The sequence below is a fragment of the Tauraco erythrolophus genome, chromosome 10 (genome assembly GCF_009769465.1).
Source record: "Tauraco erythrolophus isolate bTauEry1 chromosome 10, bTauEry1.pri, whole genome shotgun sequence".
Classification (NCBI taxonomy): Eukaryota; Metazoa; Chordata; class Aves; order Musophagiformes; family Musophagidae; genus Tauraco; species Tauraco erythrolophus.
Genome location: NC_141474.1, coordinates 2,749,977 through 2,764,576, shown reverse-complemented (window position 1 = coordinate 2,764,576; position 14,600 = coordinate 2,749,977). Strand labels below are relative to the sequence as shown.

Sequence of the window (14,600 nt, the reverse complement as noted above, 5' to 3'; positions counted from 1 at the left end):
CCTGACCTCCCCAAATTCCCACCATTTTTTTTTTGCATGGGTGGTTGGCAGTGCCACTGAGGCATCAGTGCTGGAGTTTCTCCCAAAGGAGAGGGCCCTGCCAAGAAGTAGCATCCCATGGTATGACCGCCTGTCCCTTCGCCGTTGCGTAGATCCCCCAAAGGCCAACTCAAAGGTTGCAGAGGAGGAACCGAGCGTGGGGCCAACGTGCTGCCCTTGCAGACAGCCTCCCACTGGGTTCTGGCAGAGCTCACAAAGCCACAAAAGCATCTGGGTCCTCCGGGAGGGGGAACGAGGTGCAGTTCGTGCCACACGCAGGTTGTATTAGCGTAGTCTCTACTGTCATGGATGAGGTAAATTCGAAGGATGATAACCTTTAATCCTGTGTATCTCTGTGTTGCTGCTGCGTCAGATTTATGTTTGTGCCAAGTCCTTGCTGGGCAGCAGATCCTAACGGTTGTGTGGCTGTAGGCAAGTTAGATGGGTCGTTCCCCTCGTAGAAAACTGATGGTTTTACATGTGTAGGTTTTCCATCAGCTCAGCGACTTGGCCAGTGAGTTCAGGGATTGAATCGACCTGATTTAATCGGGTGTCATGAGAGCCCTTCCCTAATGGGGACGGCGTTGCTCCTTTCCGCAACAACTTGCAGCTGGGATTGGAGGTGATCCGAAACCACATCTTCTTAGGAAACCGACTACCAAGACCAGAAGGGTGAAGATGCAGTTTCTGACAACCATGAAAAGAAAACATGTCTCCAGGAGCTTGGCACTTCATTGAGTTCACTCAGGGAGGAAAAGCTTTTGGTCCAAGGGAAAGGAGGAGCAGATCAGAGGGGACCTGTGGCCAAGGCTGCCATCCCAGGAGCTTAGGGCTGTGTCCTGAGTGGGCACCCTCAGTATTTGGTGTCCTAAGCAACTGCTTTCTTTGTGTAGATCAAAAGCACACCTTGCTGGCAGCGTTAACGAGGATGAAGGATGTTCTCTTGGTAGTGATATCAAAGCAGAGGAATTCCAAACCCACAATATACTCTTACTCCCAGTACTCTCACTGCCTTAGGAAGGGGTTTGAAACAACCTGAATTTGACCAAGACAGATGACGTCGTTTCCAGAGAGATGGCTGTTTCTAGTGTGTGTTTTCCCAGGTGTTAATTTCTGTGTAAAATTACATTACAGCCACTGGAAGCAGATGATCACATCATTATCCAAGGTGGTGGCCGTACTCTGCAGATTAAGGAGGCTCAAGTGTCGGACACCGGTCGTTACACTTGTCTGGCGTCCAACATTGCTGGAGAAGATGAAGTGGAATTTGATGTAAATATACAAGGTAAACAGAGTTCAGATAATCAAGTTCTTCTCGTAGCCTCTTCCTCTCATCTTCTAGGATATTGGAATTCTTTGTCATTTTGAATCCTTTACACCTGCTTGGTCTAATCCAACGCTTTTGTGCTTTGTGTGATTTTTCTTCCATATATATTTTGCTTATCTTTAAGAAATAACAGTATTTGATTATTTTCTTTCACATTTTGTGACATACGCAGTGTTTCTGAAGTCAGTGGAATGACATAGTAACTCTGCTCTTCCTCTGAACTGCATGAAAAAGTTTTAATTTAGCTCAAACTAGGACATCATATTATATTTATCTGGATTGAATACTACTTAGAGGCTCCTGACGTAAGCATGCCGTTGGCCTACACACTGTGTGTAAATACAAGAAAACAATCATTAGTCATTTCTGAAAATTTAGACAAAATCAGAGCTTGAATAAAACCAGATAGCTTACTATGGAAGTATTGTTGTTGATTAGTACCCTCTGAGTTTTATTGTCAGCTCTTCTTACACTGTTATTTATTAGACTTCAGAAAACATTCAGTAGGTTGCTCAATCGTTCATTCTCCTGAAAAGAACTAGAATTTTCCTGGCTAATGTAAATCAGGGGGGAGGAGTTAATTTATTACACTTGATTTTTATTGCTGCTATTTAACAATTGTAGTGTCTTTTCATTTCTTGACTTTAAAACTAGCTATTTCTGCTGTAAAATTTGAACGTTTTTCCCCTCCTCCGTTGCAGTTCCTCCTAGTTTCCAAAAGCCTTACAAGGAATGGGAAGCTGGTAACATGGTAGATAGAGGAAGAGGTGGAGAAAGTAAAGATGTGATTGTCAACAATCCCCTTACTCTGTACTGTGAGACCAACGCCGTTCCTCCTCCAGTTCTGACGTGGTATAAAGATGGTCATCCTCTGAGCTCTAGTGATAAAGTACTGATACTACCAGGTGAGTATTATTAGAATGTCACTCTCTGACCTTAAGAAGTGGCATTAGTACTAATATTTGAGCGGTAATAACGAACTTTTTCCTTTCAAAACACTGCCCTAATGTTCTTTGCAGGCTTTCTTGGTGGAAAATGTTTCTCTCCAGTCTTTGGACTTAAGCTGTTTCTTTCTTTCATTTAAAAAAACTTCCCTAAACTGATGTGAATGTGACCATATAGCTTTCCTATGATGTGTTGAAAAATAAAACACAACACTTCTTCAATCAGATACCTTCCCTCTGATGCGTTCCCGATTTATTTCCTTATTAAATTTTGCTTTGGCAAAATCATAGTTGGAGTAGAAAAGCCTCGTAACCATGGAGTGAGGCATGGAAATAATGTTTCCAGCAGAAAAAAAGGCCATGAGGTCCTACTTAACCTCATATGGGAAAGGGAGAGAGGTGGTTATAACACTGAGAGTACAAAAAGGGAGCTTTTCTGTGCCAGGGATGCTTCGGGATGGCGCGTGTGAAGAAGGGCAGCGGTGGGGATAATCTCTTTTTATCTACCTATTGCTCATCTGTTGGGAGACCAACAACAACCACTCCCAAAATATATTCCTAATATATCCTCTCTTCCTGAAGCTATTTATGTGGCTATGCTTTAAATGAGTGTGAATAATAAGAAATAAAAATAGTATGTACCTATATGTACCTATAAGCCTTAGAAGTGATTTATTTTTTTTTTTCCCCCCCAGTTTGGAACAGCTTTACATTTCCTTTTGCCTGTTAGTTCTCTGTCACCTTGCTGAGAAATATTTTGATTGAAGACTAATGTCTGGCTGCGTGTTGCTGCAGAAGGTTATTCCTCTCTGTGGAATTAATTACTCTTTTCTAACGTTTCAGAATGAACGTTGCTGAATTCCAAGTATCTGCCAGTAGAAAAAGTAGCTGGGAAAGAAAAATCTGTAGTTACTCCCAATTCAGAACAAACGCTGACCATTCATAAATTTGCTTGCTCAGGTCTCTAGTGGAATGTGGTGTGGGAATGATGGGAACTGCTTGCTGCTGCATTGAAATCTTGCCTGGATTTTCCTTGCAGGAGGCCGAGTGTTGCAGATTCCACGGGCACAGGCTGCGGATGCCGGGAGATACGTGTGCGTGGCGGTAAACGAAGCCGGGGAGGATTCCATTCGTTACGATGTCCGCGTGCTCCGTGAGCTCTCCTGCTTGCCTTTTTCTTTTTAATGACCAAAAAAAAAAAAAAAAAAAGAATTCTGCGGAAGCTAATGAAGTGTTATAGCTCACTTAGTGTTTTTAAAGTTTATAAATTCTGCAGATTTGTAAACTGGGAAATTAATGAGTTTTTTAGAAATATATGGAATTGCGTGAGAACAGTGTTAATGTTAGTTTAGGATGTTTTTAGGTTGTCGTTATAGGAACTCAAATGTGTTATCCCTATCACACTTCACCAGAAAGGAAAGTATACCTAGAAATGCAGGTTTTATCTTGATACCTCTTGTTGCCCATTTGGTTTCCAGTTCAAAATGCTGACCTGCTAGACTTGTCTCTCCTTATTTTGCTCATGATTTTCTAAAATACCTGCAAAACTCCCAAGACTTAAGGGAATTGATGCTTTAGATCAAGCATCGAATGCCTGCAGAGTCCATTTGTGCGATCTGTTTACAAACATTGCACAGGCAGCTTTGGTGTGCTGCTTGCGTTGGATGGTGATGTACTCCAGGTTTTTGCCTTGGGGAGCACTTATTTCTCTACCTCTATTTCTGTATCCACCACTGAAAACACTGATTTATTGTTAGGAAGAGGGCCTGCCTTGGAAATCTTTGTTCTGGCAGCGAAGAGCATGATGGAAAACGAGTTTTCACCTCTTCTTCTGCAGTCCCTTGAGTTATACTGATCTGTTCCATCTGAATTACTCTTGGGATTTTATTATCTTTCACTCCATTCACTGAAGATTTCACTACCTTCCTCTAAAAACCCAATATAAAGGATTGGTCTGCAATCTTAAAAAAGACACCAAAAAGAAACCCAATAACAGAAAACCCTGCGAGGTGCTAAGTCCCAATACTCTTACCACGTTTTGCTCTTCCGTAGTGCCACCATCCATTAGCGGGGCTGCTGGGGATCTGCCCGAAGAGGTGACCGTGCTGGTGAGCAAGGCTGCGGTGATGGACTGTGCTGCCAGTGGCAGCCCTTCTCCAAGCATTACCTGGCAAAAGGACGGCCACCTCCTAGCAGAAGACGACAAGCACATCTTTTTGTCCAACGGAAGGAGGTTACAGGTAGCTCTTAGTGGATAACTGATTTTTAGCGTCCCAAACACCAGCTGCCCATGAAGACAAAACTATTTAGATTTGCTGAATATGTGATTCTGGATTAATTTTTTTTCCTACAAGGTGCTGTAAACCTAAGGAATTTTTATCCCTTGTCCCTCAGCTGCTTCTTCCCAGTCCAGTGTTGGTTCCCTCAGTTGTCCTGACCCAACTGTTTGTGGGGTCATGCCGTGAACTGCATCAAAGAAATCATTTGGTTTAAAACAATGTTGATTTTGGTGGAGAATGACCTGTTGCTGTCAGTTTTGTCCAAGTTTCCCTAACAGAGTTTAATTATTGCAAAAGTTACTACTTTTTATTTAAAGAAAATACTGTATTCTGAAGAACTGCCCCCTTCCTATCAATGGATGAATTTCAATGTATCTATTAAAGGAGTTAGAGACCTGAGCTTAATTCTCTCCATTTTCATAGCATGATTTAAGAAGACAATAAAATATAAACCCCATATAGAACATGAAGATTTTTATTACAAATAGTTTATGAATAGTTATTTTGCTATTAATTTTGAATGACCTTAATGTGAAAGATACTACGTTCACTTTTCTGGAGGTTTGAGACACAAAACTTCGTATAACAAATTCCGACAGGAATAGCGTCAGCAGCAGTTTGGCATCTTCATAACACTGCAAAGACATGAGCAAAAACCAAAATCAAACCAAGGTCTTTGGGGAGACACCAAAAAGTGATGCTTGAACAGTAAGTTCTCTTCTATGTTAGCTCAACAACCACCTCGTTTCTTTTTCTTTTTAGATTTTGAATTCCCAAATAACAGATACTGGCAGGTACGTCTGCATTGTGGAAAACGTAGCTGGAAGTGCCAAAAAGTATTTTAACCTAAATATTCATGGTAAGTGCAATAATCCATAATTTGCTGATTGTCTTGTGTCAAATGTTAGTTTAGCTGGAGTGTGTGAAGTTTAGCGTAGCGCTGCGGCGCGTATTTAGCTTTATGCATGTAAGTGGCTTTATTAATCAAAATTCTGACTTGCTAGAAATCAAATATAAGTTTCAAGAGCCCTTGCAACACGTGGCTTCTGCTACGCTGTGCCTTCAGCTCTTCACGTGGATTCTACAGAGGTGGAAATGATTTTTGAGGGCGCCTCGTGCAGCGGCTCTGCGCGAGCACTGCGTGGGTGTCCCTAAACTCTGATATCGTGAATCACAAACAGGTTGGATTATAGTCTGGGTTGATGTGTTTGTGAAATGGATTAGCATTAAACAAAAGAGATATGACATAGTATTAGTTTACTTTTTTTTCCTAAATCTCCCCTTTCAGATTCCTTTCTGGTTCGTTGTTGCTGTTAGAATCATAGAATAGAACCATAGAATGGTTTGGGTTGGAAGGGACCTCAAAGATCTTCTCGTTCCAACCCCCCTGCCATGGGGGGTTGTTGAGTTAGGATAGGGTTAAAATAAATTTAGGCATTCAGCTTCCCAAATCTAAAAAAAAAGACAATCAAGAAATGAAGACTTTTTTCATTGTTTTAAAAAACAGTCTCTCCACCACCTTCCCTAAGCTCTCCTGGTAGCTTCAGAAAGTCAGGAGATCTCTAATTAATGTTTCAGAGTTAACCCTTACTTCCCCATTCATTTCTGCTCCTCCCACCACTCTCAGCTTTCCATACGGAATTGGAGATCATATCAGCATGACTCCCACAAAATCATCTGCATAGAATTTCATAGAATTTCTAGGTTGGAAAAAACCTTAGAAATCATCCAGTCCAACCGTCCCTAATCCCCATTAAACCATATCCCTAAGCAGTTCATCCACCCTTTTCTTAAACACATCCAGGGATGGGGACTCAACCACCTCCCTGGGCAGCCTAAATAATTGCATTTTTAAAACCTGCCAAGGAATACTGGCAGCCACATCTTTATCTACTTTCAGAGGATGATTTGGAGACTTATATCACAGTTTTTTCCATATGAGCAGTACCTTTCCCACGTCCTTGTTAGCTAGCTAATCTTCTGTATTCCATGCTAGATAGATGACAAGTCCTGTCTTTTCTCTCTCTTGCTTAAGTATATAGCACCAGCATCCCAGGAATCTGATGATTCAGGTTATTGCATCCAGAAGAAGTAAATTTATTTCTCGTTCACACGTGCTGCAAATTTACATACTAAATGAAACAAATTTAGAGTGCTTTTTTCTACTCAGTAGTACAGTTGGCCAAAAATAGTGTTGTCATGGGAAGAATTTGCCCTGGACTCATTCGCTGAGAAGTTATTGTCTTTCAGTGGTGTCTGTCCAGATTTCCTGATGTTTGAGTCCTGTTTTTAAATGAAAATATTTTGCTTTTCTTGACATTTGTGTTTTAATTTAAACTTTTTGTCTTTAAAATAATTGTTTATAGTGACTATAGTCTAATACTATTTTTTTTAAAGGAAATATTTGCGTGATGCTTCAATTCTAGCTCAACAGTATTACCAATGTAGGTCTATTAATCTCTGAATGCAGTTTAATTTGAAAAATGGTCAGGGAAGGACCACCCGGGGTGAAGCACTGCTGAAAATGCATTATGACTAAGCAACATGATCTTTATTTCATCAGTGTCAAAAAACAAAGGTTATTTTCCAGCATTTTTGTATGTTTCTAAGGGAACTGCTTTCATAAATTTAAATAAAACATTTAAGTTGATGTTCTTGAATAAGTTGAAAAATGCACTTCTTGTCTCAAAGGTAAGTAGCAAAACTCAAATAAAACCTTCTGAAACATTGAAAACATGCACACAGTTTTAAAATCTCAACCTCTAACCTTAATTATGTGTAACAACTAGGTAATTTTCACGCTGAATGCTAAAATTGAGCCTATTACCGCCTCCGTGTACACATACAAATACATTTGCATATGCAGATTACCTGTGGTGAATTTGTGATTGCTTTGCACACACAGTGGGGGCTGCAGAATTTGAAATGCACCACTTCACATGGTTTAAGCAAAATTCATTGAAAGCCAGCTCAGATTTGGCCCTGTATATTAAATTGCCCGGTCTTGCGCTGCTGATAATCACATCTGCGGGAAAGCAACGATAAAATAAATATAAATAAATATGAAACGTCATCAGATCAGAATTCTCTGTTTGTTCTAGTGAACTGTTTTATGCTCGTTATCAGGGAAAAATAACCTTGAGTTATTCCAAGTTGAGAAATGTGGACTGAATTCACCCGTTTACATGGACTCCGCTTGTTTCTGCAGCGCCGCAGAGGAGCAATAAACTTGGCTTTAATGGCTGTTTGCTGTCACTCAAGTGACAGAAAGCAGCTGGAGTATTTCTGATGGATACGGTCCAAAATACTTTAACATTTCTGTCTTTGAAGAAGAGGATTCTATGTGTTCTTTGGAATGATTTTTTTCCACCCAATACAGCCAAGAACACGCTCTTGCTTTCTTCCTAAGTGTTTTATATACCCACGCTGCAAAAACATGGAAACTAAAACTCGAGGTTTATTAAAAGGAAGAGATTTACAGTTGTTTCATTTTAAAGAGTTCTTGTAGAAAGGTCAAGTGTCAAAACGTTCTTGCATTTAAAAATACTGGGACTTGTGAGCTTCAAAATGCAGCCCTTAGGGCAGTGCTGGTGTGCCAGAATTTTAAACTGCTTAGCTCACTGTTAAACAGCAGGTTTGTCTGGTTAACGAAAGAACTCTGAACTGTATCAGAAAGAATCATTTTTGGGTCTCTACAATGAGAAAATGGACTGTTTCAGAAAGAATGGGAGCAATACAGTATCTGGAAGAAATGGTACTTGGTCATCCTATGGATCCTGACAAGGTAAATTTAATCTGTCCTGCCCTGTATAGCAAATATCCTGGGAGTACAGCGTTTGAAAATTGATGGTGCCTTAGTCAGGATCTGCAGGATCTCTTACAGATCCATTAGCCTTCCCAAATCCCAAGCACAGCAGGACTGCAGATGAAATAATTGAAATTTTTGTGAATGATAGCAACAGGAATGACCATTAGATTGGCTTCAGTCATATTTCCAGATACATCCAAAAAGCAGCAGATCCCTTCATAAGATGTGAAAGATTTTTGCAACTTGGCCCTTTGGCAAAACTCAGCAACTCAGCTTGATTTTAGAAAATCAGGATCTTGTGGAATATTGTTCGATGGCACTGTGATAGATACTATTAATGTATTTCTCTCCGCAGTTCCTCCAAGTGTCGTTGGTACTAATCCTGAGAACTTGACTGTGGTGGTGGATAATTTCATCTCTCTGACTTGCGAGGTCACCGGCTTTCCACCTCCTGATCTCAGCTGGCTCAAGAACGGAAAACCTATCACTTCAAATAGCAACACTTTTATTGTGCCTGGTGAGAAATCTCAGCTATTCCTACTGCCTTTGGACTCATCTTCTGTCTGTTTCATAGAATCATAGAATCACAGAATGGTTTGGGTTGGAAGGGACCTTAAAGATCATCTAGTTCCAACCCCCGTGCCATGGGCAGGGACACCTTCCACTACACCAGGTTGCTCAAAGCCTCATCCAACGTGGCCTTGAACACTTCCAGGGATGGGGCATCCACAACTTCTCTGGGCAACCTGTGCCAGTGCCTCACCACTCTGAGTGAAAAATTTCTTTCTTATGTCTAACCTAAATCTCCCCTCTTTCAGTTTAAAGCCATTGCCCCTTGTCCTATCACTACACACCCTTGTCCAAAGCCCCTCTCCAGCTTTCCTGTAGGCCCTTTAGGTACTGGAAAGCTGCTATAAGATCACCCTGGAGCCTTCTCTTCTCCAGGCTGAACAGCCCCAACTCTCTCAGCCTGTCTTCATAGCAGAGGTGCTCCAGCCCTCAGATCATCTTCGTTGCGCTCCTCTGGACTCGTTCCAGTAGCTCCATGTCCTTCTTGTGTTGGGGACTCCAGAGCTGAACACAGTATTCCAGGTGGGGTCTCAGGAGAGCAGAGCAGAGGGGCAGAATCACTTCTCTCAACCTGCTGCCCACGCTCCTTTTGATACAGCCCAGGACACGGTTGGCTTTCTGGGCTGCCAGCGCACGGTGCCGGCTCATGTTGAGCTTCTTATTTCATCTTGATAAGGGCGATGGCCATCATTTATGGAGCCAGTATGTTCATAGTATTGCTCCAGTGAGTAGACAAGACACTTGGTCTGCTGCTTTTATTAATTTCTTGGCTGCTGGATGGGTTGTCTCGCTGGTGTCACGTGGCTGGGGGCTGTGTTACAGCGTAGACTGAAGCACGGACGTGGGAATTGCTTCCTGGCAGTAGAGGCACCTGTGCAGATGAGTTGTGTAGGCACAGGCAGGACGTGGCTTCACGAATGGAGACGGATGAGACTGGGGAATGGAGAACAGGATAGTGCCAGTTAAGTGGGAAGGACATAGTTATGTTAGGAGATAGCAGTTAGCGGCTATGAAAGAAACAGGTCTAAAAGGAGTATTTGTGGTCCAAACTTACAATTAACAGCACTAATGAAAGTTGCCCTAAAATTTTAGTTCTTTTAGCTGGATTTATTTATTTTTCTAAGGATTAATGAACCTTAAAATGCAATGGCAAGGCAGTGCTTTTTTGAATCTGAGGTTAATTTAGGGCCTGTGCTCAGTCTGCTGGACCTGAGATTTTAAAATAGCACTTGAGATGGATATAACAACCACAGAATAAATCTCAAGCCTTCTCTCTCTACTTCAGGTGCTCGGACTCTGCAGATTCCCCGAGCCAAACTGCCAGATGATGGTGAATACACTTGTATTGCCAGAAACCAAGCTGGTGAAAGTCAGAAGAAGAGTTTCCTAACTGTCCTTGGTCCGTTTTTTACTATTTTCTGAAATGCTATCTGTTTCATTGAAAACGCAGTATTTCGTATTTATTTTTATTAGGTTGTTTTCTGGCCTCTCACAAAACAGAGGCAGAAATAACTCTGAGCTTCTTCTGCAGTACCCCCAAGCATCAAAGACCACAGTGGGACCTCACTGACAGTGCTGAACGTGAGAGTGGGCACCCCGGTGATGTTCGAGTGTGAATCCAACGCTATTCCACCACCGGTCATCACCTGGTACAAGAACAGGCGCGTAATTTCCGAGTCTGCAAACGTGGAGATCTTGGCAGATGGGCAAACGTTCCGAATCAAGGGGGCAGAGGTAAGCCAGGCTCGTGGGATGCCACATCTGCCACTATTCTGCTACTTTTAAACAATGATTTTGCTCTTTGTTGGTGTATTCTGCTGGCTGTACGTAGGAGATGTCTTTGCTGGAGGTCGTTCATTCTGTGAAAAGGACCTTGAGTTGGCAGGGGCAAAGGCTGTTAATATCTCTGAACTGTAGCGTTAAAATAAGACTCCATAATAAGGTGTTTTTGATTTATTTTAGGTTTCTGACACGGGCCAGTATGTGTGCAAAGCCATAAATATTGCAGGGCGAGATGATAAAAATTTCCATCTTAATGTTTATGGTGAGCATACTCTGCGTTATCTGCAGTAGTTATTATAATACCATAGACATCGTAGAGTAGACGATTCAAAATCAGTTTGCAAAAATCTTTGATAACCCAACCGTTCTTATCGCTTCCGTTCCATTTATAGTGCCACCAAGTATAGAAGGCCCTGATCAAGAGTTGGTCAATGAAACTGTCAGTAATCCTGTTACCTTTGCGTGTGACGCTACCGGAATTCCTCCACCAACGTTAGTGTGGCTTAAGAATGGAAAACCAATAGGTAATGTTCTCTCACACTGTCTTTTGCTCTTTTTTTTTCCCCGCTTTGGGGCACCGCTGTGCCTATTTTTTGTTTCTTCTTCGTCCGTCTCTAGACAGACTCTTACGTTAAGTGATTGGAATCTTTGTTTTGTTCTGAAATTTTGATGAAAAAAAAATTCTCAGGAGGTGTTTGCTCCCTGTGGCCTGCTTTGGAATCATAGAATGGCACAGGCTGGAAGGGACCTCAGAGATCATCTAATCCAACCTCCCTGTCATGGGCAGGGACGCCTCTCAACTAGACCAGGCTACTCAAGGCTCCGTCCAACCTGGCCTTGAACACCTCCAGGGAGGGGGCATCCACAACTTCTCTGGGCAATTCATTCTAAAGTCTCACCACCCTCGTACTGAAGAATTTTTTCCTAAGATCTAATCTAAATCTGTTCTCCTTCAACTTAAACCCATTTCCCCTTGTCCTATCAGTGGACACTTGTAAAAAGTCCCTCCCCAGCCTTCCTGTAGGTTCCCTTCAGGTATTGGAAGGCAGCTATTAGGTTCCCCCGAAGTCTTCTCTTCTCAAGGCTGAACAATCCCAGCTCCCACAACCTGTCCTTGTAGCAGAGGTGCTCCAGCCCCTGGATCATCTTTGTGGCCTCCTCTGAACACGCTCCAACAAATCTGTGTCTCTCTTATGGTGGGGACACCAGAACTGGACGCACTATTCGAGGTGGGGTCTCACAAGAGCAGAGTAGAGGGGGAGAATCACCTCTCTTGACCTGCTGACCACGCTTCTCTTGGTACATCCCAGGATGCAGTTGGCCTTCTGGGCCGCATGAGCGCACTGCCGGCTCATGGTGAGCTTCTCATTTTTCTATGGTTTCAAAAGGATTATCATATTATAAGGAATGACTACTTGTTTGCATATTTTCAGAAAACTCTGATTCTCTCGAAGCTCGTATTTTATCTGGTGGAAGCAAGCTGCAGATTGCCCACTCTCAGCTTCTGGACAGTGGGACCTACACATGTATTGCCTCAAATATAGAAGGAAAAGCTCAGAAAAGTTACGTGCTTTCGATGCAAGGTGAGGCATGGGAGTTAGTAATCATCTGAGTATGACACTGTCTGTCCTAGACACTGAGGTAATACAAACGTGTAGAAAAGTGGAGAATTTGGACCATTATTTCTATCCTCTGCAACCAGTGGGGGGAAAATGATGAGAGGATTATATACTGTTAGTCAGAAATTTGCATGAAAAAGAATATTCTCAACCTCTGGTTGTAAAAGAACTTGGAAGTAATTGGGAAAACTGTGTGTTTGCTGCTGCTCACATCCTTCCTCCTGCTGAACCCTGAAGCCACGTTGGTTGATTGGGTGGAGCACCACCACACATACGTGGTTTCAGAAGCAGTGCTACCTCTTGCTTTTTTTGCCATAGCAAATAGAAAGAGATAGGAAAGAAATATTGGCAGAATTCCCTTATGATTTTTTTTTTCCTGCTGCTCAAATAAGAAACACTTATTTGTTATGGAATTGTTTCCTGCCTCCCTGCACCTCACCCTTACACTGCAACCACCTTTGCTTTCCTCTGTTCCTAACAACTCATCCCCAATTGCTTGAGATGCTCCAGACTTCCTAGTGGGACTGATGGTCTTGACTTGGTAAAGGTAGCGTGACTGCCATCCTTGTTCTTTAGGGGAACAGGCTACAATGGCTGCTGGTTAGGATGGAGTAAGTGTGTGTCTGGTAACAGGAATATGATGGTCTTGATGCAACAGAGCATTTGCTGTGTGCTGAGCACGTGCTCAAGAGTTAAACATTGAATTGTGTTTAATGAAATGGGATTTCATCATAGTATTGTGCATGTTAGCATTGTTTGAGCAGGTGACTGTGGATATTAAACATAATAGCAAAGATAAAGGTTTTTATAATTGTGTAAATGAGCTATTTTAAGGAATGATTAAAGTGAATGATATCTTCACAGAACCCCTTCTATAATCATATACTTTCCCAACTAGATTTGTATGGAGGTACTGCAATAGGTGCTAGTACTCATAGAATCATAGAATGGCATAGGCTGGAAGGGACCTTAGAGATCATCTAATCCAACCTCCCTGTCATGGGCAGGAGGGATCCTCCCTGTCATGAGCAGGGACGCCTCTCAACTAGACCAGGCTACTCAAGGCTCCGTCCAACCTGACCTTGAACACCTCCAGGGAGGGGGCATCCACTCATGAGCTCCTGCGAAATAACTTTTTATAGTTTAGGTTGTTTCTTGCTGATGAGTCTTCTCTTCTCTCCATCATGCATTTCCAGTTCCTCCTAGTATTGTCGGCTCTGAAATGCCTAGTGAGGTCAGTGTCCTCCTGGGAGAAAATGTCCAGCTTGTCTGCAATGCCAACGGAGTGCCTCCACCTGTTCTGCAATGGCTGAAAGATGGAAAAACTCTTGTCGGCGATGATTTACAAAGAATAAGGCAAGCAAAAATAAGCAGACACTGCGTTCTCTTCTTGTATAATTTGAAACCTCAGAGGGCCCTAAGGAGGGAGCATAAAGAGGGCCTGAGTCTTAGCTTGGCCAGGTTAAGAACATCATCTTCCTCTTTAGCTTCTGTAAATCTAGTATACTTTATTACTACTTTTATTTTTTGTTTTTTTTTTTAATACAGTGATAAGCGTACGATATCTATTTCTTTCTCACTTAGTAAGTTCCATTAGATTTCAACAGGTTCTTTGAAGTTTATTAAGGTCAATAAGTTCCATTAAGTTCCTTTGGAGGGGAAAGATCTGAGACATGGAAACATTCTGCTCTTGATACTTTTTGTTATGGGTTCTTCAAAAGCCTGGTTGAAATTGGATCCTAATACAAGGTTAAGCAGGACATCTCTAGGAAAAACTTCCTAGCCTATCTCTAATAATAATATTTTGCAAAAAACACGGGTTCTCTCACCGAATTCCCAAGAAGGTAGAGGTAGTTGATCTAAACATACAAAAGTGGCTGTTTATTTGCCAGGTTGTAGGAATACGTAAACAAACTCACCGTGGTTTATGACCTTCCTTGCAGAGTAACTCCAGATGGCAGCACATTAAACATTTTCGGAGCTCTTAGTTCTGATACAGGAAAATACACTTGTGTGGCAACTAATCCTGCCGGAGAGGAAGACCGAATTTTCAACTTGAATGTATACGGTGAGTTTTCCCAGATGTGAGGCTGGAATCTGGTCCGTAATCCTGTCTCTGTAAGCACTCCCAAGAGAGGGCCAAGAAAGGAATGCCTGTCTTCAGTGTAATACTACACACATGTGTTTCCAATTTCATGTGCTGTAGATACCACAGGATATTCCACAGGCTAT

At 42.1% G+C, this 14,600-nt stretch overlaps 1 protein-coding gene across 1 annotated transcript in view; it reads left to right on the top strand.

Moving 5' to 3' along the window:
* The window catches only part of HMCN1 (hemicentin 1), a 201,735-nt gene that overhangs the window by 141,631 nt on the left and 45,504 nt on the right, over positions 1-14,600 (top strand). The window contains exons 53-65 of the mRNA XM_086617855.1: positions 1,174-1,324; positions 2,068-2,271; positions 3,350-3,463; positions 4,363-4,550; positions 5,352-5,448; positions 8,753-8,914; positions 10,253-10,366; positions 10,499-10,701; positions 10,930-11,011; positions 11,142-11,273; positions 12,183-12,332; positions 13,565-13,724; positions 14,312-14,436. Coding sequence (XP_086473981.1) covers positions 1,174-1,324; positions 2,068-2,271; positions 3,350-3,463; positions 4,363-4,550; positions 5,352-5,448; positions 8,753-8,914; positions 10,253-10,366; positions 10,499-10,701; positions 10,930-11,011; positions 11,142-11,273; positions 12,183-12,332; positions 13,565-13,724; positions 14,312-14,436 — 1,882 coding nt within the window. The remainder of the gene's footprint in view (positions 1-1,173; positions 1,325-2,067; positions 2,272-3,349; positions 3,464-4,362; positions 4,551-5,351; positions 5,449-8,752; positions 8,915-10,252; positions 10,367-10,498; positions 10,702-10,929; positions 11,012-11,141; positions 11,274-12,182; positions 12,333-13,564; positions 13,725-14,311; positions 14,437-14,600) is intronic.